General features: G+C 41.5%; 1 protein-coding gene across 1 annotated transcript; it reads left to right on the top strand.

The window, feature by feature from the left end:
• The first annotated feature begins 3,076 nt into the window (after window positions 1–3,076).
• On the top strand, window positions 3,077–21,676 carry LOC311146138 (thioredoxin-related transmembrane protein 1-like). Its single transcript, XM_084182614.1, has 8 exons — window positions 3,077–3,323; window positions 5,790–5,905; window positions 6,385–6,430; window positions 10,187–10,315; window positions 16,827–16,872; window positions 18,745–18,846; window positions 19,236–19,302; window positions 19,812–21,676. The coding sequence occupies exons 1-8, from the start codon at window positions 3,121–3,123 to the stop codon at window positions 20,039–20,041; spliced, it is 939 nt and encodes a 312-aa protein (XP_084038740.1). The 5' UTR covers window positions 3,077–3,120; the 3' UTR covers window positions 20,042–21,676.
• Window positions 21,677–23,846: the final 2,170 nt, after the last annotated feature.

The raw sequence follows: 23,846 nt of genomic DNA, 5'->3' as shown, positions 1-23,846 counted from the left end.
TTTTGGTCACTTTTGAATGCTGCCGGTGCTTTCACTCTAGTGGTAGCATGAGACGGAGTCTACAGCCCACACAAGTGGCTCAGGTAGTGCAGCTCATCCAGGATGGCACATCAATGCGAGCTGTGGCAAGAAGGTTTGCTGTGTCTGTCAGCGTAGTGTCCAGAGCATGGAGGCGCTACCAGGAGACAGGCCAGTACATCAGGAGACGTGGAGGAGGCCGTAGGAGGGCAACAACCCAGCAGCAGGAATGCTACCTCCGCCTTTGTGCAAGGAAGAGCACTGCCAGAGCCCTGCAAAATGACCTCCAGCAGGCCACAAATGTGCATGTGTCTGCTCAAACGGTCAGAAACAGACTCCATTGGGGTGGTATGAGGGCCCGACGTACACAGGTGGGGGTTGTGCTTACAGCCCAACACTGTGCAGGACGTTTGGCATTTGCCAGAGAACACCAAGATTGGCAAATTTGCCACTGGTGCCCTGTGCTCTTCACAGATGAAAGCAGGTTCACACTGAGCACATGTGACAGACGTGACAGAGTCTGGAGACGCCGTGGAGAACGTGCTGCTGCCTGCAACATCCTCCAGCATGACCGGTTTGGCGTGGGTCAGTCATGGTGTGGGGTGGCATTTCTTTGGGGGGCCGCACAGCCCTCCATGTGCTCGCCAGAGGTAGCCTGACTGCCATTAGGTACCGAGATGAGATCCTCAGACCCCTTGTGAGACCATATGCTGGTGTGGTTGGCCATGGGTTCCTCCTAATGCAAGACAATGCTAGACCTCACGTGGCTGGAGTGTGTCAGCAGTTCCTGCAAGAGGAAGGCATTGATGCTATGGACTGGCCCGCCCGTTCCCCAGACCTGAATCCAATTGAGCACATCTGGGACATCATGTCTCGCTCCATCCACCAACGCCACGTTGCACCACAGACTGTCCAGGAGTTGGCGGATGCTTTAGTCCAGGTCTGGGAGGAGATCCCTCAGGAGACCATCCGCCACCTCATCAGGAGCATGCCCAGGCGTTGTAGGGAGGTCATACAGGCACGTGGAGGCCACACACACTACTGAGCAACATTTTGACTTGTTTTAAGGACATTACATCAAAGTTGGATCAGCCTGTAGTGTGGTTTTCCACTTTAATTTTGAGGGTGACTCCAAATCCAGACCTCCATGGGTTGATACATTTGATAATTTTTGTGTGATTTTGTTGTCAGCACATTCAACTATGTAAAGAAAAAAGTATTTAATAAGATTATTTCATTCATTCAGATCTAGGATGTGTTATTTTAGTGTTCCCTTTATTTTTTTGAGCAGTGTATATTGTTTATATATACTTGTGTTCCCCCATGTACTTTTGTACTGATTTGTTGTTAATAATAATAATTTAAAAAAATATATAAATATATATATATTTAAAAGAAATCTCGATTTGTAGTGAACTTGAAAAGAATTCATAGCGGTGAACGAACTTGATCATAATAAACACATTATAGAGCCCAAAAGGGCCGTCTAATTAAGCAATAAGACCCGAGGGAGTGTGGTATATGGCCAATATACCACGGCTAAGGGCTGTTCTTAGGCCAATGCAACGCGGAGTGCCTGGACACAGCCCTTAGCCGTGGATATTGACCATATATCACAAACCCCCGAGGTGACTTATTGCTATTATAAACTGGTTACCAACGTATTTAGAGCAGTAAAAATAAATGTTTTGTCATACCCCTGGTATACGGTCTGATATACCACGGCTGTCAGCCAATCAGCATTCAGGGCTACTTCCTACACAGTAGCCGACCAGCAGAGCTCGTGATTTCACGCTCCAGACCGGACACTGGGGGACCTGCAACAGTGCCACCTGCTAGTGGTATAGATTAAGCATGGAGGGATGATTTTACGACGTTGCGGTCTTGAATGCAACACGTTATTTGCGTGTCACGTGACCAAAAGCGGCAGCGAACTATGCAACAAACACAAATATTTTGCGTTAGAAAAAATTGCTAAACTAGGATATAAAATCCCACTAATTATGCCTTTTAATGTGATATTAAAGAGCTGTCAATGTGAGCTGTATATTTTACAGTTGTTTAGAAAACTGCTGAGGGGCGGTTTTAGAGGTAGCTGGGCTAAAAGGATGTAGAGGGTTGCCATTACAGTGATAGTGTAGAAATTAATGGCATCAATATATTAGATAAGAAATGTAATAACAATTTAGTCCGAGAAGTTATTAAAAGGAAGTTTACCCCTGCTGCAATTTTTCTATGCGCATCTTCATTTGATGTGAAATGAGCGTGCGTGGACTAATCCACATAAATATTTGATAACTAATAAAGTAAGATAAGTCTCTTACAAGATCCTTTGTAATAGTCTTATTTCTAAATATGTAATTAATGTAGAAAAGGAATGTAGCTTTTGTAAATTGGAAGGCGAGACTATAGAGCATTTATTTTGTGATTGTTTGCATAGTTAAATATTTTGGACAGATATGAAAATATATACTAGTGATAAGACGGGTAAACCTATAAGCATTACCAAATGTGATATTCTTGTTTATTTTACATACACGCACAGTGACTGCCAATACATTGTGAATTTATTCATTTTATTGGGGAAATTGTTCATCCATAAAATGAAGTTCATGGGTAAAAAAAATACATTTTCAATATTCTTCAAAAAAAAAATCCCCCAATATTATATAACATCCCTAAAATATATAAACACAAATTATCAAAGAAGTGTCTACAGTATTTATCAAAATGTAACTTGTCTATAGCGTAGTTTTTGTGTCTCTGGTTTTATGTATACTTTTTTTATTTTGTCTTTTTTTGTTCTTATGTGTGATATATATTGGTTTGTACAATGTTCGTGTAATGCAAAAAAAAAAAAAGTTGCCACTAGTCTAGTTACCACAGCCACAAAGTCAAATTATCGTTAGAATTTGCTTTCTTTTTTAAATATAAGGTTAGGGTTGGCCATAATGTTAGCAGTGTGGTTAAGGTTAGGTTTCAAATCTGATTTGAAGAAGAGAAATTGTATAAATAGGCGGGGTTTAGCCATAATTATGACTTTGTGGCTGTGGTAACTAGTAACGAGCGAAGTAGAGACGGGCGACGACGAGTTGACTAAACATGGCGCCCTTGCTGGATCACAAAATTGGCGATGCTATGTTATCTTCTTTACCTTTGCGATCAAAATCGAATCTTCTAACATGTTCACTAATTTTGGTGATTTACCTGACGTCGCAGCCAGCTTTGGCCAAACCGAGCAGCCTCAAAGAGATCACTGACGGAAACTGGGAAGACATCTTGGCAGGGGAATGGATGATTGAGTTGTAAGTACAGCTAGCAAGCATGCCAAGCTAACTGCTTAGCTAGGTTAGCTAGCCATACAGCTACGTTGTTTTGCAATAGTCCGTTTTTTGTAGTCTTGAATCGGCACGTGTTGATTTCCAGACCACACCTAATCAGCTACTTCTGATCTTAACAAGCTAGCGTAGATAGCTAGTTACATTGTTGCATAGGCTTGCAGCTAGGAATCTAAATGAAATGCTTTCAAGTACACACGATAATCAGGTCCAATGAGGTGGAAGGCTAGCGTTTGGCTGCTGGATACTGAGTATTGTTGTTAGGTATCTACATAGAATTAGCAGTGTTTCCACTAGGATTTTCTTTCAGCAGAGGTGCAACGTTAGTGAGTGGAGGGGGGCGTGTCTAACGGCACCAATTCAAACGTAACAATTTAGAGGCCTTCTTGGCCACAGAGAATTGCTGTTTTAAAGCTAATTTCCTGCAATTCTACACATTTTGTCATGGGGCAGAGAGAAAATGTGCAGTTTTAAAGCCAATTTCCTGCAATTTTACACATTTTGCCATGGCTTATGCGGTGTTCTTATGCTATCTGAGTGACTCAAACATTATAACAAAATGTATGGGGGCCCCATGCCATGACATTTTTGGAAATCCCGACAGAGATTATTGCGGCACGGTCAGCATTTTTGATGGAGACCACACATATACTAGGTGCACTTGATCTTGCACACCCAACGAGGAGAGGTAGGCTACTTTAACTTGAAGCAGCGAATTCTGAGAGTGTGTGAATAATGCAACAAAGATGTGCTTTTATTACAATAGGTAGGCTGACGAGTAGAAAGCAGAAAGACTAATGTTTCCAAATAATCTGCGGGACAACAAAAATATGTTAATTCCCAAAGTTGTCTGTCTTGACCGCCCGCTCCTAACCGCAGCATGAAACATGCAGACCGCGCCGCAATGATCTGTCGGGATCCGCAGGTCACAGCCCTCTACTTTATGGTGTAGTTAAGATCTTAAAGGGGCAATCTGCGATGGGTACATACATTTTTTTTGACTTTTAATGATAGCTATATAGCCATTGATTCTTGAAGAATATAATTTATGAGTTTAGTTCAACAGTCTAACCCCATTAGAACCCAAAATATAAGCTTGTTTTACTCCATTGTTTGTAAACAATACAATTGTAAACAAACACTGTATAGCTTGCTGTTTAGCTCTTCTGTTTACCCAAAAAGGTGGCGGGGTATCCACTTTGTTGTTATTTGAACTGCAGATTGCCCCTTTAACTAGAAAGGTTATGTATAGCTCTTGAAAAGCCTTCTCAGTTTGGTTTTCAGCAGTTAGCTTCTCCCACGGTTGGCTGCGTGTGATCTACAATTCCGACACTGTGTTTTAACGTTTATAAACATCAATAATCATCGATTGCAAAACGTTTTTTTAAACATATGCTATTATGCCCTTTATCTTTCATATCAGCGACAAATAATCTTTCAAATTAAAAAGTTACTTACTGTAGCAGTTTTGCACAGATCCATACGCTGTGTGTGCCTCCAGTTGATGAACTACACTTCCTCACCAGTTACTTACACCCAGGTGTTTGGAGCACGCTAGATAGCTAATTAGCACAGGTGGCTGCCTCTGTCTTCCGTAAACAAGCACTGTAACATGGAGATATGGCTGTGTGGGAACACTAACCCTATAAAGGTGTATATGAAGAAATTAGATAGTTTTTTTATTATTATATCTCGCTAATATGAAAGATACGTTTCATATGTTTCCAAAACCGTACCGCAAGCGATGCATTTTAACGTTCAGAACGAGCGTTGAGGCTCTTAACAACCTCCCGAGTGGCGCAGTGGTCTAAGGCGCCGCATCGCAGCGCTAACTGTGCCACTAGAGATCCTGGTTCGAATCCAGGCTCTGTCGCAGCCGGCCGCGACCGGGAGACCCATGGGGCGGCGCACAATTGGCCCAGCGTCATCCAGGGTAGGGGAGGGAATGGCCGGCAGGGGATGTAGCTCAGTTGATAGAGCATGGCGTTTGCAACGCCAGGGTTGTGGGTTCGATTCCCACGGGGGGCCAGTATAAAAAATAAATAAATAAATAATAATAATAATATGTATTCACTAACTGTAAGTCGCTCTGGATAAGAGTGTCTGCTAAATGACTAAAATGTAAATGTTAACAAAACTCCCCCTGCCAGAAGATACTATCGTCCATAGGCGCTAAAGGTGGTTAGCGTCAATGAATGGGGTAGGTTATGTGTTGACCTAGCTAAGGTATACTTCAGTGTCCATATGAAGAACTCAGATTGTAAAACTTTTTCTTTTTTTAGTCATAGGTATGGATAATGTTGACCATTCATAACATGTTGACAACAGCTGCCATTGAATCTTGTGTAGTTGTCAGTTTATTTTGTTTGAAAACTGTCTAGCTAATGTTATTTTCATGCCAATGTTTGGCCTCAACTCACTCTTCCCCGGCAGCTTTGCCCCGTGGTGTCCGGCGTGCCAGCAGCTCCAGCCCGTGTGGAATGATTTCGCCGATTGGGGGGAGGACATGGGGGTCAACATAGCGAAAGTGGATGTTACTGAACAGCCTGGTATGTATACTCTCCTTCCCTGGCTGCCTGACTGACTGCCTGCCTGACCGTGTGCTTGTCAATTACTTCCCTTCTCACGTTTCACAGAGCTCCGGGATGAAGTTTCCCCTAGGTACAGATCTAGAATCAGCTTCCCATCCCCCAATCCTAACCTTAACTATTAGTAGGGAAAATGCAAAACTGACCCAATATCACTGTCTATGGGCAACTGCACCCTAATCCTTTCAGAGAAAGGATTACACCCACTATGTTTTGTAGTGTAGACAATGCATGTCATTTGATCTAGCTATGGTCCATTATTACCATTGGTAGGACTTGTTACCATTGGTAGGACTTGTTACAATTGGTAGAACTTGTTAGGCCTAGTATCTCAGGTTTTTGTAGACCTGTAATATTAGTCAAGAACAAGATGATGTTGGTCATTCAGAGATATTAAGTCATATTCACTAACATTCTGCTCTCTCCTTCCCGCACCTTAGGTTTGAGTGGACGATTCATTATAACATCACTTCCGACCATCTACCAGTAAGTTCTCTCTCTGTAACTTCAAGTTACTGTATGTCTCTCATCCTGTTCTTCTCACAGATGCACGCCTACAAACCTCAACCAGTCTATGTAGACTACACTCACACAGTCTCATCAGTAATTGTGATCATCTAACCTACACATTTCAGTTTATAACCCTCACTGGAATGTGAGATGCTGTTAGATAGCTTCAGACTTTGTCTGGAAGAGGAAATGTTAGTGTTTCTTTCTCACATCTCTTTTTTGCTAATGTAGTGATCCTACGCCCAGTTTAGACTAAAAAAGTAAATGACTGTCAATGGTAGAAGAACTGTAATTATATAACCCTATATACAGTTGAAGTCGGAAGTTTACATACACCTTAGCCAAATACATTTAAACTCAGTTTTTCACAATTCCTGACATTTAATCCTAGTAAAAATTCCCTGTCTTAGGTCAGTTAGGATGACCACTTTATTTTAAGAATGTGAAATGTCAGAATAATAGTAGAGAGAATGATTTACACTGCTCAAAAAAATAAAGGGAACACTTAAACAACACAATGTAACTCCAAGTCAATCACACTTCTGTGAAATCAAACTGTCCACTTAGGAAGCAACACTGATTGACAATACATTTCACATGCTGTTGTGCAAATAGAATAGACAACAGGTGGAAATTATAGGCAATTAGCAAGACACCCCCAATAAAGGACTGGTTTTGCAGGTGGTGCCCACAGACCACTTCTCAGTTCCTATGCTTCCTGGCTGATGTTTTGGTCACTTTTGAATGCTGCCGGTGCTTTCACTCTAGTGGTAGCATGAGACGGAGTCTACAACCCACACAAGTGGCTCAGGTAGTGCAGCTCATCCAGGATGGCACATCAATGCGAGCTGTGGCAAGAAGGTTTGCTGTGTCTGTCAGTGTAGTGTCCAGAGCATGGAGGCGCTACCAGGAGACAGGCCAGTACATCAGGAGACGTGGAGGAGGCCGTAGGAGGGCAACAACCCAGCAGCAGGACTGCTACCTCCGCCTTTGTGCAAGGAGGAGCAGGAGGAGCACTGCCAGAGCCCTGCAAAATGACCTCCAGCAGGCCACAAATGTGCATGTGTCTGCTCAAACGGTCAGAAACAGACTCCATGAGGGTGGTATGAGGGCCCGACGTCCACAGGTGGGGGTTGTGCTTACAGCCCAACACCGTGCAGGACGTTTGGCATTTGCCAGAGAACACCAAGATTGGCAAATTCGCCACTGGCGCCCTGTGCTCTTCACATATGAAAGCAGGTTCACACTGAGCACGTGACAGATGTGACAGAGTCTGGAGACTCCGTGGAGAACGTTCTGCTGCCTGCAACATCCCTCAGCATGACCGGTTTCGCGGTGGGTCAGTCATGGTGTGGGGTGGCATTTCTTTGGGGGGCCGCACAGCCCTCCATGTGCTCTCCAGAGGTAGCCTGACTGCCATTAGGTACCGAGATGAGATCCTCAGACCCCTTGTGAGACCATATGCTGGTGCGGTTGGCCCTGGGTTCCTCCTAATGCAAGACAATGCTAGACCTCATCTGGCTGGAGTGTCAGCAGTTCCTGCAAGAGGAAGGCATTGATGCTATGGACTGGCCCGCCCGTTCCCCAGACCTGAATCCAATTGAGCACATCTGGAACATCATGTCTCGCTCCATCCACCAACGCCACGTTGCACCACAGACTGTCCAGGAGTTGGCGGATGCTTTAGTCCAGGTCTGGGAGGAGATCCCTCAGGAGACCATCCGCCACCTCATCAGGAGCATGCCCAGGCGTTGTAGGGAGGTCATACAGTCACGTGGAGGCCACACACACTACTGAGCCTCATTTTGACTTGTTTTAAGGACATTACATCAAAGTTGGATCAGCCTGTAGTGTGGTTTTCCACTTTTCAATTTTGAGGGTGACTCCAAATCCAGACCTCCATGGGTTGATAAATTTGATTTCCATTGATAATTTTTGTGTGAATTTGTTGTCAGCACATTCAACTATGTAAAGAAAAAAGTATTTAATAAGAGTATTTAATTCATTCAGATCTAGGATGTGTTATTTTAGTGTTCCCTTTATTTTTTTGAGCAGTGTATTTCAGCTTTTATTTCTTTCATCACATTCCCAGTGTGTCAGAAGTTTACATACACTCAATTAGTATTTGGTAGCATTGCCTTTAAATTGTTTAACTTGGGTCAAACGTTTTGGGTAGCCTTCCACAAGCTTCCCACAATAAGTTGGGTGAATTTCGGCCCATTCCTCCTGACAGAGCTGGTGTAACTGAGTCAGGTTTGGAGGCCTCCTTGCTCGCACACGCCTTTTCTGTTCTGCCCACACATTTTCTATAGGATTGAGGTCAGGGCTTTGTGATGGCCACTCCAATACCTTGACTTTGTTGTCCTTAAGCCATTTTGCCACAACTTTGGAAGTATGCTTGGGGTCATTGTCCATTTGGAAGACCCATTTGCAACCAAGCTTTAACTTCCTGACTGATGTCTTGAGATGTTGCTTCAATATATCCACATAATTTTCCTTCCTCATGATGCCATCTATTTTATGAAGTGTACCAGTCCCTCCTGCAGCAAAGCACATCCACAGCATGATGCTGCCACCCCCGTGCTTCACGGTTGGGATGGTGTTCTTCGGCTTGCAAGCCTGCCCCTTTTTCCTCCAAACATAACGATGGTCATTATGGCCAAACAGTTCTGTTTTTGTTTAATCAGACCAGAGGACATTTCTCCAAAAAGTATGATCTTTGTCCCCATGTGCAGTTGCAAACCGTAGTCTGGCTTTTTTATGGCGGTTTTGGAGCAGTGGCTTCTTCCTTGCTGTCGATATAGGACTCGTTTTACTGTGGATATAGATACTTTTGTACCTGTTTCCTCCAGCATCTTCACAAGGTCCTTTGCTGTTGTTCTGGGATTGATTTGCACTTTTTGCACCAAAGTACGTTCATCTCTAGGAGACAGAATGTGTCTCCTTCCTGAGCGGTATGACGGCTACGTGGTCCCATGGTGTTTATACTTGCGTACTATTGTTTGTATAGATGAACGTGGTACCTTCAGGCGTTTGGAAATTGCTCCCAAGGATGAACCAGACTTGTGGAGGTCTACAATGTTTTTTCTGAGGTCTTGGCTGATTTCTTTTGATTTTCCCATGATGTCAAGCAAAGAGGCAGTTTGAAGGTAGGCCTTGAAATACATCCACAGGTACACCTCCAATTGACTCAAATGATGTCAATTAGCCTATCAGAAACTTATAAAGCCATGACATTTCCTGGAATTTTCCAAGCTGTTTAAAGGCACAGTCAACTTAGTGTATGTAAACTTCTGACCCACTGGAATTGTGATACAGTGAATTATAAGTGAAATAATCTGTCTGTAAACAATTGTTTGAAAAATTACTTGTGTCATGCACAAAGTAGATGTCCTAACCAACTTGCCAACTAAAACTATAGTTTGTTTACAAGAAATGTGTGGAGTGGTTGAAAAACGAGTTTTAATGACTCCAACCTAAGTGTATGTAAACTTCCGACTTCAACTGTAACTTAGTGGCACATTAGGCAAATAAACTGCTTCTGTCCTTATTGTGGTTAATGCCACAATATTGGCTTGTTAACCTGTCTTCAATTGTGTGCTAGATCTCTATGATCACACTGTGTGTGTGTGTGTGTGTGTGTGTGTGTGTGTGTGTGTGTGTGTGTGTGTGTGTGTGTGTGTGTGTGTGTGTGTGTGTGTGTGTGTGTGTGTGTGTGTGTGTGTAAATCAGCTGTAAGGATGGTGTGTTTAGGAGGTACCAGGGGGCTCGCACCAAAGATGACTTCCTAAGCTTTATTGATGAGAAGAAGTGGCAGGGCATTGAACCGGTGTCTTCCTGGTTCGGACCATCTTCCTTCATGTGAGTGGATTGATTGATTGTCAGTCTCCTTTCCTAACTGGGTCGTTCTGTGTGAAACTTAAACAAAATCCTTTTTGGATCTTTCTGACATTTTATGAAAAGGTCATTTAGAGTTAGGGATGGGCATGAGTACTCGAACTGACGTCAACTCGATCTTTAACCAGAGATCAATTTTTTTTTCAAATACTATAAAACTATTTGGTAAATTGTCTCGAAGACGACGTTCATTTGCTTCAACTCTATTGTTCCATTTGTACATATGCATTTGCGGAAAAAAAACGAGAAAAAAAAACAAGCCAAGCATCACACAGTTCTGTTCCCTAAATTCCCTTTCCCTCCATGTCTCACGCACTCCCTCTACTTCTCGCGCCTACAGAAATAAATGCCTATTAAAAAAACAATCTAATTGATGAGATACACAATCTACATTCCTTTTCCAAATAATGACAGTTTTATCACAAATTCTAAATGGACTGGTTGACTGAAGTAGGGTGTATGTGTTCCAACAGTTTTGGAAAAATTGCGTCATTTTCCGCTTAGGCTACTTTGCGCTTGTCACTAGTTACCACAGCCACAAAGTCAAAATGGTCTATATTGTTAAAAATCATGAAATATTTGTTTAGCTTTTTGGTCTTAATTTAAGGTTAGTCATAAGGTTAACGGTGTGGTTAAGGTTAGGTTTAAAATCAGATTTTAAGAAGCAACATTGTAGAAACAGGCAGGGTTTATGAGTTTGTGGTTGTGATAACTAACTTTAGAGACAACCCTACTTTGCGAACTGCTAGTGGCATTTAGAATTGGTTAGCCTAGGCTATTACCCCCCCCCCCCCCCCCCCCCTAAACATAGACAGGTTCCACACTGGTAATATGCAAAAACAGTAGTTTGATAAAGACAGTGCGTATTTTCATCAGAATCTTTAAGACTAGGCCTACTCACCAAACAGATGTCCTGGACATAATTCATCCCCATGCAGTGTTCAATGTAGAATTGTTAATCCATTTAGAAAATTCCAAGGAACAGGCATAATAAACTAAATCGAACATCTGTATATCGAAAAGAAGATCGATTTTGGTTTGTAAATCTGGAAAATGTTTCTTTCAACAACTGATCACTCTTCGCACTATTCTGTTCTATTTTATTCTGTTATTGTGTCATGTTTTTTACTATAAAATAGTTGTCTTGACTGTGATACAGTGGGGGAAAAAAGTATTTAGTCAGCCACCAATTGTGCAAGTTCTCCCACTTAAAAAGATGAGAGGCCTGTAATTTTCATCATAGGTACACGTCAACTATGACAGACAAATTGAGATTTTTTTTCTTCAGAAAATCACATTGTAGGATTTTTAATGAATTTATTTGCAAATTATGGTGGACAATAAGTATTTGGTCACCTACAAACAAGCAAGATTTCTGGCTCACAGACCTGTAACTTCTTCTTTAAGAGGCTCCTCTGTCCTCCACTCGTTTCCTGTATTAATGGCACCTGTTTGAACTTGTTATCAGTATAAAAGACACCTGTCCACAACCTCAAACAGTAACACTCCAAACTCCGCTATGGCCAAGACCAAAGAGCTGTCAAAGGACACCAGAAACAAAATTGTAGACCTGCACCAGGCTGGGAAGACTGAATCTGCAATAGGTAAGCAGCTTGGTTTGAAGAAATCAACTGTGGGAGCAATTATTAGGAAATGGAAGACATACAAGACCACTGATAATCTCCCTCGATCTGGGGCTCCACGCAAGATCTCACCCCGTGGGGTCAAAATGATCACAAGAACGGTGAGCAAAAATCCCAGAACCACACGGGGGGACCTAGTGAATGACCTGCAGAGAGCTGGGACCAAAGTAACAAAGCCTACCATCAGTAACACACTACGCCGCCAGGGACTCAAATCCTGCAGTGCAAGACGTGTCCCCCTGCTTAAGCCAGTACATGTCCAGGCCCGTCTGAAGTTTGCTAGAGTGCATTTGGATGATCCAGAAGAGGATTGGGAGAATGTCATATGGTCAGATGAAACCAAAATAGAACTTTTTGGTAAAAAAAAAAAAAAGTTGTGTTTGGAGGACAAAGAATGCTGAGTTGCATCCAAAGAACACCATACCTACTGTGAAGCATGGGGGTGGAAACATCATGCTTTGGGGCTGTTTTTCTGCAAAGGGACCAGGACGACTGATCCGTGTAAAGGAAAGAATGAATGGGGCCATGTATCGTGAAATTTTGAGTGAAAACCTCCTTCCATCAGCAAGGGCATTGAAGATGAAACGTGGCTGGGTCTTTCAGCATGACAATGATCCCAAACACACCGCCCGGGCAACGAAGGAGTGGCTTCGTAAGAAGCATTTCAAGGTCCTGGAGTGGCCTAGCCAGTCTCCAGATCTCAACCCCATAGAAAATCTTTGGAGAGAGTTGAAAGTCTGTGTTGCCCAGCGACAGCCCCAAAACATCACTGCTCTAGAGGAGATCTGCATGGAGGAATGGGCCAAAATACCAGCAACAGTGTGTGAAAACCTTGTGAAGACTTACAGAAAACGTTTGACCTGTGTCATTGCCAACAAAGGGTATATAACAAAGTATTGAGAAACTTTTGTTATTGACCAAATACTTATTTTCCACCATAATTTGCAAATAAATTCATTAAAAATCCTACAATGTGATTTTCTGGATTTTTTTTTCTTCTCATTTTGTCTGTCATAGTTGACGTGTACCTATGATGAAAATTACAGGCCTCTCATCTTTTTAAGTGGGAGAACTTGCACAATTGGTGGCTGACTAAATACTTTTTTTCCCTACTGTAAGTGCTCGGGAAATAAGAGCGTCTTGTCTGCTAAATTAACAAAAAAGGCTATGCCATTGCACAGCCATAGGCTTCTACAAGCAAGCGCCACACTGCTGAGGTTACTACCTTTTTTGAAGATTGTGTTCCACTATATAATATAATACACCCGTCAGCAACGGGTCTGGCTGAAATAACCAAATCCACTAATTTGAAGGGGTGTCCACATATTTTTGTGTATATACAGTGCCTTCGGAAAGTATTCAGACCCTTGACTTTTTCCACATTTTGTTACGTTACAGCCTTATTCTAAAATGGATTTTAAAAAATTACAAAATCCTCATCAATCTACACACAATACCCCATAATGACAAAGCAGAAATACCTTATTTACATAAGTATTCAGACCCTTTGCTCTGAGACTCGAAATTGAGCTCTGGTGCATCCTGTTTCCATTGATCATTCTTGAGATGTTTCTACAACTTTATTGGAGTCCACCTGTGGTAAATTCAATTGATTAGACATGATTTGGAAAGGCACACACCTGTCTAAATAAGGTCCCACAGTTGACAGTGCATGTCAGAGCAAAAACCAAGCCATGAGGTCGAAGGAATTGTCCGTAGAGCTCCGAGGCAGTATTGTGTTGGGGCAAAGATCTGGGAAAGGGTACCAAAAAAACAACCATCTCTGCAGCACTCCACCAATCAGGCCTTTATGGTAGAGTGGCCAGACAGAAGCCACTCTTCTGTAAAAGGCACATGACAGCCCACTTGGAGTTTGCCAAAAAGCACCTAAAGACTCTCAGACCATGAGAGACAAGATTCTCTGGTCTGATGAAACCAAGATTGAACTCTTTGGCCTGAATGCCAAGCGTCATGTCTGGAGGAAACCTGGCACCATCCCTACGGTGAAGCATGGTGGTGGCAGAATCATGCTGTGGGGATGTTTTTCAGCGGCAGGGACTGGGAGACTAGTCAGGATCGAGGCAAAGATGAACGGAGCAAAGTACAGAGAGATTCTTGGTGAAAACCTGCTCCAGAGCTCTCAGGACCTCAGACTGGGGCAAAGGTTCACCTTCCAACAGGACAACGACCCTAAGCACACAGCCAAGACAACACAGGAGTGGCTTTGGGACAAGTCTCTGAATGTTGTTGAGTGGCCCAGCCAGAGCCCGGACTTAAACCTGATCAAACATCTCAAGAGAGACCTGAAAATAGCTGTGCAGCGACGCTCCCCATCCAACCTGACAGAGCTTGAGAGGATCTGCAGAGATGAATGGGAGAAGCTTCCCAAATACAGGTGTGCCAAGCTTGTAGCATCATACCCAAGAAGACTCAATGCTGTAATTGCTGCCAAAGGTGCTTCAACAAAGTACTGAGAATACTTATGTAAATGTAATATTTCTGTTTGTTTTTTTGAATAAATAAGCAAACATTTCTAAAAACCTGTTTTTCCTTTGTCATTATGGGGTATTGTGTGTAGATTGATGAGGGGGAAAAACAATTTAATACATTTTAGAATAAGGCTGTAACATAACAATGTGGAAAAAGTCAAGGGTTCTGAATACTTTCCGAGGCAATTTAGCAATTAGGGTTTGTTATCTGTAGTGGTTATGATAAATTAGGCATTGTTGCTCACTGTTGGCATATAGATGAATGTGAACAAAGAAAATCCAGTGCCGGCCTATTTTTTTTTTTTTATAGCTTTTTTTTCTTCATTCCAGTAATCGAGTACTGGAAAGAATCTTATGACAACTCAAAGGTCAAATGCCCATCCCTATTTAGAGCAGTGGTCACCAACCAGTCGATCGCATTCCTAGTCGATCACCAAACATTTCTGTAGAAAAGCCAACGGTAAAGCCTTGTCACAGAGTTTCTAAACCTAGAGGCGCAACATCACGAGACTTCTGGGAAAGCTTGCAAAACAGACCAAGCAGACCAGGCTGGGGTTTGAGAAGCCAAATGAGAGAAGTAAAAAAATCTTCCTTGGTTGTTAATTTTCTCAATCTAAAGGCACCGCCTAGATTCGAGCCAAAGTCTTAAGTAGTTGAACGTTATTACTCCAACCTTGTGAAAGTGACAAACTGACACGTTCAAATTTTAATCAAAAACGACTTGATATCGAAGGAGTGCCTTTTGATTTGACATCCTACGCAGTTCGGCGGGAGACGACCGTTAGACCCGATGACGTGTTTCTGCGCTTAGCTATCCAACGTCGCCATGACATCGCCTACAAGTGTGATTGAGGATTTCTATTGGAGAAGTAGTTTCTGCCTATCTTCTTAGTGTACTGTTTTTCTTTATTCATCTTGCGCTGTTGGCGGTAGGTGCATTTGATTCAGAAGCACTTCGCGCCAGGTAGGCACAGTGTTTCCATTTTGAACCATTTAATTTGTCTGAAAGGACAAACTCCGCCTACCCAGCGGACCACGAGAGCTGTGGCTAAATCAAGTGCACCTACTGCGCTGGCTAGACTTTTAAAACCATGACCAGAGAGAGACTCAAAGAATACAGCAAAGAGCTGCTGTTTTTATGAGTGAGTTCATGTTTATCGATAGGCCTGCGTTTTTGGTATTAGCAGCTCGTAGTGTTTATTTTAATACCAAGGAATATTTCACTTTCTCTGGTCATAGGAACAACATGAATTTGTGCATGAGGCAGAAATAATGCAGTGCGACTCGAGTTTCGCCATCAGCTGGAAGACTGTCCCCTCTCTCTGGTTAGTCTCGCTGGAGGAAAGGAGCAGTGACTGTGAGAGGAGAGGCAGACCCTCTACTGCTCTCTTCCTCCCTGAGACTGACCATCAGATGCAGCTACAATCAGTTCAGTAAAATAAAAATTAATTATTAGCAAGTTATTTCAATTTATGCTCAGCGGTGCCTCGCGAGTGATACAACAACTGATCTATTTTGTTATCAAAGCTTGAGTTTTGAAATATAATATGGTCTGAGGAGAACAATATTGGCAGGCCAAGCATAGCCAATATGCTGTGATAATGTATTAGGCCTACTGCACAAACCTCATTCCTACGGAACTGTTTTTATTATGTTAGTGGTGCATAGGCTTACATTTTAAGTCATGTTTTAAAAATAATTTGAGCTGCAGATCTCTGCTTGCTTTTTGACTGCGAAAGTGATCTTGAATCAAAAGGTTGGTGACTGCCTTAGAGGAAGGATGTTTCATACATATTTGTCGTTTCGGTCTAAAAGGATTGTTGAGATATTTAAGACCATACCATGTACTGGGTGACTGTACCCAGTATGTGATATAGGAGTAGATGATACAGTGAATAAATTGCTACCGTACATTTCCATGTAGAGTCGTCTCATGAAGACCACAACTTATATTTACTCATTCTTAACCACAATCGTTCTTCTTATCACTGACAGTGACACACACACTAGACTTCAGAACCACAGGAAATATCAAACGCTACACTCCAACCTCTCCTGGTAGTTACTTAGCCACTTAGTTTTCGGTATAGACACAAAACCAACAGACCCAAATGTGCGCCCCAAATGGCACCCTACTCCCTATATAGTGCACTAATTTTGACCATAGCCCTGGTCAAAAGTAGAGCCCTATATAGGAAATAGGATGCCATTTGGGATGCAACCATGCTTATTTCCCCCTCTGTCAGCCACTCTGACACTTTAACCAGGTTACAGTCTTTGTTTTTAGCTGTTGATTATTAGCTGTCTCATTAAAAAGTCTAAAAGGTATTTCTTCCTCTGCAGGATGAACACAATGTCAGCTCTCTTCAAGTTGTCAATGTTCATTAGGGTGAGTCCTGCTGTTGCCTTCTCCCTGCGTGCTGTTAGACCCCATTCATACCACACCAACATTATGGCAGCATCCCAAATGGCGCTCTCTTCTCTATGTAGTGCACTACTTTTGAACAAGGCCTTTAGGGTTGACTTATTCCACATTTTGATGTGTTTCAGCCTGAATTCAAAATGGATTCTCAGCCATCTACACACAATATCCTATAATGACAAAGTGAAAACATGTTTTTAGAAATTTTAGCAAATTTATTGAAAATGAAATCTAGAAATATCTCATTTACATGTTAGAATCACCCTTGGCAGTGATTACAGCTGTGAGTCTTTCTGGGTAAGTTTGCACACCTGGATTGTACAATATTTGCCCATTATTCTTAAAATAATTATTCAAGCTCTGTCAAATTGGTTGTTGATCATTGCTAGACAACCATTTTCAAGTCTTGCCATAGATTTTCAAGCAGATTTAATTCAAAACTGTAACTCCGCCACTCAGGAACATTCACAGTCTTCTTGGTAAGCAACTCCAGTGTAGATTTGGCCTTGTGTTTTAGGTTATTCACCTGCTGAAAGGCGAGTTCATCTCCTAGTGTCTGGTGGAAAGCAGACTGAACCAGGATTTCCTCTAGGATTTTGCCTGTGCTTAGCTCCATTAGGTTTCTTTTTTATCCTGAAAAACTCTACAGTCCTTAACGATTACAAGCATACCCATAACATGATGCAGCCACCACTATGCTTGAAAATATGGAGAGTGGTACTCAGTAATGTGTTGTATTGGATTTGCCCCAAACATAACATCTAGTATTCATGGCAAAAAGTAAATTGCTTTGCCACATTTTTTTGCAGTATTACTTTAGTGCCTTGTTGCAAAAAGGATGCATGTTTTGGAATATTTGTATTATGTACATGCTTCATTATTTTCACTCTGTCAATTAGGTTAGTATTGTGGAGTAACTACAATGTTGTTGATCCATCCTCAGTTTTCTCCTATTACAGCCATTAAACTCTGTAACTGTTTTAAAGTCACCATTGGCCCCATGGTGAAATCCCTGAGCGGTTTCCTTCCTCTCTGGCAACTGAGTTAGGAAGGACGCCTGTATCTTTGTAGTGAATAGGTGTATTGATACTCCATCTAAAGTGTAATTAATAACTTCACCATGCTCAAAGAAATATTGAATGTCTGCTCTTTTTTTATTTTTTTAATTTTTTTATTCTACCAATAGGTGCCCTTCTTTGCGTGGCATTGGAAAACCTCCCTGGTCTTTGTGGTTGAATCTGTTTGAAATTCACTGCTCAACTGAGGGACCTTACAGATAATTATTTGTATATGTGTCGTACAGAGATGAGGTAGTCATTCAAAAATCACGTTAAACACTATTATTGCACACAGAGTGATTCCATGCAACTTATTATGTGACTTGTTAAGCACATTTTTACTCCTGAACTTTTAGGCTTGCCATAACAAAGGGGTTGAATACTTATTGACTCAAGATATTTCAGCTTTTCATTTTTAATTAATTTGTAAAGATTTCTCAAATTAATTCCACTTTGACATTATGGGGTATTGTGTAGGCCAGTGACAAAATCTAAATTTAATCAATTTTAAATTCTGGCTGTAACACAACAAAATGTGGAAAAAGTCAAGGGGTGTGAATACTTTCTGAAGGCACTGTATAGGGAATAGGCTGCTATTTGGGACACATTTTCACGTGATTCGTTGACATGAACAATTGAAGAGAATGTTCCTCTTACACATGGTCAGGGTGGTTTACTTACCATTTGACTTGCATTTTACATTTGACTTACTTTAACTTACCTTTTATTGCATTCCTGCCTGAAACTGACAATTGACGTTCTGTTGTCCTCTCCCCTCCAGCGTTGCCATAACTACCTGACAGAGCAGTTGGGCATTCCAGTGTGGGGCTCATATGTCATCTTTGGACTGGCCACTCTCTTCTCTGGCCTAGCCCTGGGACTGGTACGTTAAAATCATACTCCTTAATATGTGATCCCTATGTGATCTGTCCTGTCTCGTCTGGTCTTTGTTTGATTGATTTTAATTGCACTAGGATTTGATTTTACTTGCACTTTGATTTGAATGTACTTATAATGTAAGGTGTCCTGAAAGGCATCTGTCAAATAAAGTATTGTTATTATTTAGTAGTATGTGCATAACCTCATATAGTGGGCCACCAACAAAAATGTAAACAATGGAGCAAATGCATCTCATTATATTTTGTAGGAAAAGTGTATGACTTTGGAGGTTATTGGTGGCAATGAGAGCAATATATATCAACATCTTACAGTAACATCAACTCTGCTCTCCTCAATAACCTAACCAGCATCCCTTGTGCCTTCTCTTCCCAGATACTGGTGTTCATAGCCGATTTTGTCTTCCCATCACGACGATTTAACTCACCAAACTACTACCAGAGTGAGTATGAGATGACAGAGAATCCATGTTCATGCAAATGTAACTTTGTGAAATATTACATTTACATTTACATTTTAGTCATTTAGCAGACGCTCTTATCCAGAGCGACTTACAGGAGCAATTAGGGTTAAGTGCCTTGCTTAAGGGCACATCGACAGATTTTTCACCTAGTCGGCTCGGGGATTAGAACCAGCGACCTTTCGGTTACTGGCACAACGCTCTTACCCACTAAGCTACCTGCCGCCCTGTTATGTGCTGACATTAAGCAAGAACTCCTAGAGAATGTATAGAGGAATATAGGTAATAATTCATCATAAATGTTTCTTTACAGAGAACAGACATTCGTCTTTTTTGTATTCTTCCTAAGTTGTGTCCCAGTGACTTAGTCATTACATACAGTTATGTTTTAGTTTAGGAGCAATGGCATGGAGGGTGCGATATGTAATGTAACATATTTGTTATTGTCATGTACTGTTATTCATATTGTCTTTGTTATTGTCCTGTTCCAGAGAAACAGACGATGGAACAAGCCAGGCTTATTCAGCAGCTAGAGGAAGAGCAGGAGGCGGATGGAGAGGAAGATGATGATGAGGACGATGAAGATGGAGAACAGGAGGATGTCTGGAGGAGGAGAGCATCTCCAGAGGGCCATCCCGAGGCCAGAGGGCCGGGTTACCCAGAGGAGGCCCTGCGAAAGAGGGTGGTTGGCAACCGTGAGGATGAGGAGGAGGACTCCTAGAGGCCTGGAGGGGAACTGCAGATGCCACTTAACGCACATGGGAGACGGGGAAGGGGCCTGAGCTCATATTTATAAAGCGCCTCAGAATAGGAATATTGATCTAGGATCAGTTTTGCATTTTAGATCATAATAAATAAGATTACATGAGCAGGGGTAACTGATCCTAGATCACCACTCCTACTCTTAGGTGCTTTATGAATATTAGACCTGGCAGCAGTAGAGTTTACAGCAGACAGCTTACAGAGAGCCTTAGCGACGCCCCGGCGACTTCTTGCTTCCTGTATCTGCTTCAACGGGAGTGCTCCGGATTCTGATGACCGCTCTGCTTTCACCACCAGCATTTTCTCCTGGACTGGAGGTGCTACTGTACACTCCCAACAGCAGGGTTGTGTTCATTAGGTATCTTTTGAAGAAAACAGAGTGGAACAGGGAGGGTTTATCCAAATTTGTCCAATACAAAATGCTCATTTTCATTTTCCATTGCAAAATGTTTTAAAACGTTTTCCATCGCGTGCCCTAATGAACCGATAAATTGGGTGAGGTTTATGTATGGAGTGCAGTAGAACTGTATAATTTTTTGGCCACTGTTTTATGCTATGCATTTATTTTGTTTTTATTGAATCTCTTGTGCGTTAATCCCTGTTTTAACAAATGATATGCAGCTTGTGTTTTGAGCATAATTTCATTGTATGATATTTTCCATGTAATCTAATATGTACTTGCTATGTTTGTTTTGTTCACCTTTTTGTACCTCAGAAATCCCATAATTTATTTTCATCCAAGTCTTCCTTGACAGACCGTGCATCCACCCGCCATGATACTCCATAATGGTTAAATATTGTGCAGTAGTACATCTGGATCCTCTTTCCCCCTTATAATGAGTGCAGTGCAGTTAGCATGCTTTTATACAGGAACCTATGATCAAATCTCTTCGGGACCCTTCATGTTTCCATTTGGTCTTTAATCAGCAATCACACAAAGATGTTGACTTGAGTTACGATGCTCTGCTCTAGCTCTACAAGACTGGACGGTTTAATCTCTGGTGGAAGGGAACTGCTATCTGCTGCCTGCCTGGTTTTTATTAAGTTTCACACCACTGTATGAAGGATTGTGGTGCTAAACCTCCCTGGTGAATATTGTTCAATATGGATCATTAAAGCGCAACTGAACGTAATAAGGAATTTCTCCTTTTAAAAACAGCTGATGTGGCATCGGTATGAGTCAGAAAAATTTATTCTAGTGTCAAAATTGACTACAAAGTGTAAATGGGATCATTTCAGTCATAAAGTCGGTCTCGTCCATAACAGAGGTTTGCAAGATGATTATGAAAAAGGGGTATGTCATGGAATGAAGGGTACCGTAACAGTTTTACTTGGGTTGTGTTTTTTTCAATCCTGCCCCCAGCTGGCAGCACCCAAGTAATCATCAATTCAGAGCGCAATGCCATGGTCAATTTGGTTTGACATTCGACATCCCTATGGGGCTAGATAGAATTACACAATGTATTTGGGGCAATATTTTAAAATGTCAATAGCTCCCGATTTCAATTACTTAAAAATGTTAAACCAACTATAAATTGTAGAAATTCATATACATATACTGAAAGGTGTGCAATATTAAAATATTTTCCCATTTACATTGTCTAATTTATTGTCTGTCCCTAACTAGCACCAAAGATAGGATATCCAAAGTCAAACCAATTTTGCCACGTCGCACACCGGCCGGCAGAAGCTAATTGGCTAAATAAGTTCGCTAGCTAGTCTAGGCTACTTTCAGACACAAGACCTGGTTAGACGGTTTCAAGTTATCTAGAAGGGTGAGTAACTGTACTGTTTTGTCAGAGTGAAAGTACAAACCCTTCCCTCATTCGAACACACACACAGGAGACACCCACATCAAAGCACTCTTCCAAAACCCAGATCTTGTTCTCATTCGCATTTCCTAATGAGGAGAATTGAAACCGAGGCTAAATCAGGAAGTTCAGCTCCCCTTTAATACTGAGTTCATAACCAAGTGGGAAAGTGGTAATTAGCAGTTGTGAAGTCGTAAATACCAGTTGGATGCATTCATGTACTTTGAACTCGTTGACAAATGCCGATTTGCTAATGGCCAACAAGCTGTGTCAACCATACACTAAAAGTACAGCTATCATGCTTGTAAACAAGTTGTAGTGTTCAAAAACCATATTAATAGAGTCTTTACATAAATATTTTGTTGCATTTAAGTGCTGAAAATGATGTTATCGAGGTCATTTCCTTAGTAGGTGACGTCAGAGGACAGCATGTGGGAGAAGTCGGAGCTCAGGGATGATAAACGAGTTTCCCACTAGTAATTAGCAGTTGGAGAGGTGTTCAAGTGGATTTTTCCTAACAGAGCCATACTGGGGCGCGTTCACAACACCAAACTGTTACAAAGATATTGTGCTGTAAAATGTAAATAACCTTGTTTTGTCAATCTCCACTGTTAAGATAATATCCACCCCTTTGTAAAGCTGGCAGTGGACTGTATTTTGGATTTGTATCTTATGTTGTGTTCACCTGTGTGTGATGTTCTTCCATATTATTATTGATTGGTAATGTGCTGTCATGTAATGTGTTGTCAATTATTAAGGGAGTTCTTTAATAGCCTGGTCCCAGATCTGTTTGTGCTGTCTTGCCAACTCTTATGGTCACTCTGGTTCTTCTATTTTGGACAAACTAGGGATGTGTCTCAATATGCATACTCCCGTGCTCCTCACTCCCCATGCTCCTAGTGCGGTCTTCGAGGGCATTCTCTTGAGTATGACCTTATTAAGACGAGAGTGTGGAAACACATACATTTTACATTTGAGAAGCACTGCACACTCCTGTGCTACTGCATTACCTTTTACAGTTGACAGTAAATTGTGTCATCATCATGTCGGCTGCTCATCTACAGTATGCTGGACTTTTCTGGATCACGACTACCCTCTGTAACATGTCATATGTCAAACATTTGTAGATCTGAACATCAGATTTAGTTTAATATTGCATTATTGTCAGTAAAGCAATTTAGACTTTTAATCCGTTTGTGTTTTGTATTATTTAGCTACATAGAAATTTGGAAGTAAAGACCAACAAAATCCAACTTGTCACATGGAATGTGCACAGGCTCCATGATGAAAAAAAAAAAAAAAAAAACATATTGTTCTCGAACACTTAAAGAGATTGTCAGCCGTTTTCTTGCAAGAGTTAAATGTAATTTAAAGAGGAGCTGGGTTGGAGAGGCCTATGCTGCCACCCACTGTAGTAACAGCAGAGGTGTAGTGCAGGTATACGGCGCCCCCCTGCAGAAAAATAAGAACTAGACAATCATTTGTGCCAGGTGGGATATCCCTCCTAAATAGCTCGGGCTAATGTTCCTGTTGACCCAGTAAGGCCAGCAGGCTAGTCTCTTTTTATTGGTTGTAACTGTTATGAATGTTATATTGTCAATTTGTTTTCTACTGTATTTAAATGCCACTTTAAACGTGTCCATGATACTGCAACAAAATGGCCCCATGGGGACAATACAGGAAGTAAGATATGTAGGCATCCTGACAAATAAGAATACACCATTTTCCCTTATGTTGAATTGTACCTTACATGGTGAAAAATACACATTGATTTCATTGTATATTAGTCCCACCAGGGGCAAATCTATTTTTTTAATAGCTATATTAGATAATTTTAGCAGGTGACCTAAATTATACACTGAACAAGAATATAAATGCAACATGCAACATTTTCAATGATTTTACTGAGTTACAGTTTATATAAGGAAATCAGTCAATTTAAATAAATTCATT

This window comes from Coregonus lavaretus (assembly GCF_964263955.1).
Source record: "Coregonus lavaretus genome assembly, chromosome: 18".
In the NCBI taxonomy this organism is placed as follows: Eukaryota; Metazoa; Chordata; class Actinopteri; order Salmoniformes; family Salmonidae; genus Coregonus; species Coregonus lavaretus.
The sequence above is the reverse complement of the archived record's forward strand: the minus strand, read 5'-3'. Positions and strand labels throughout refer to the sequence as shown.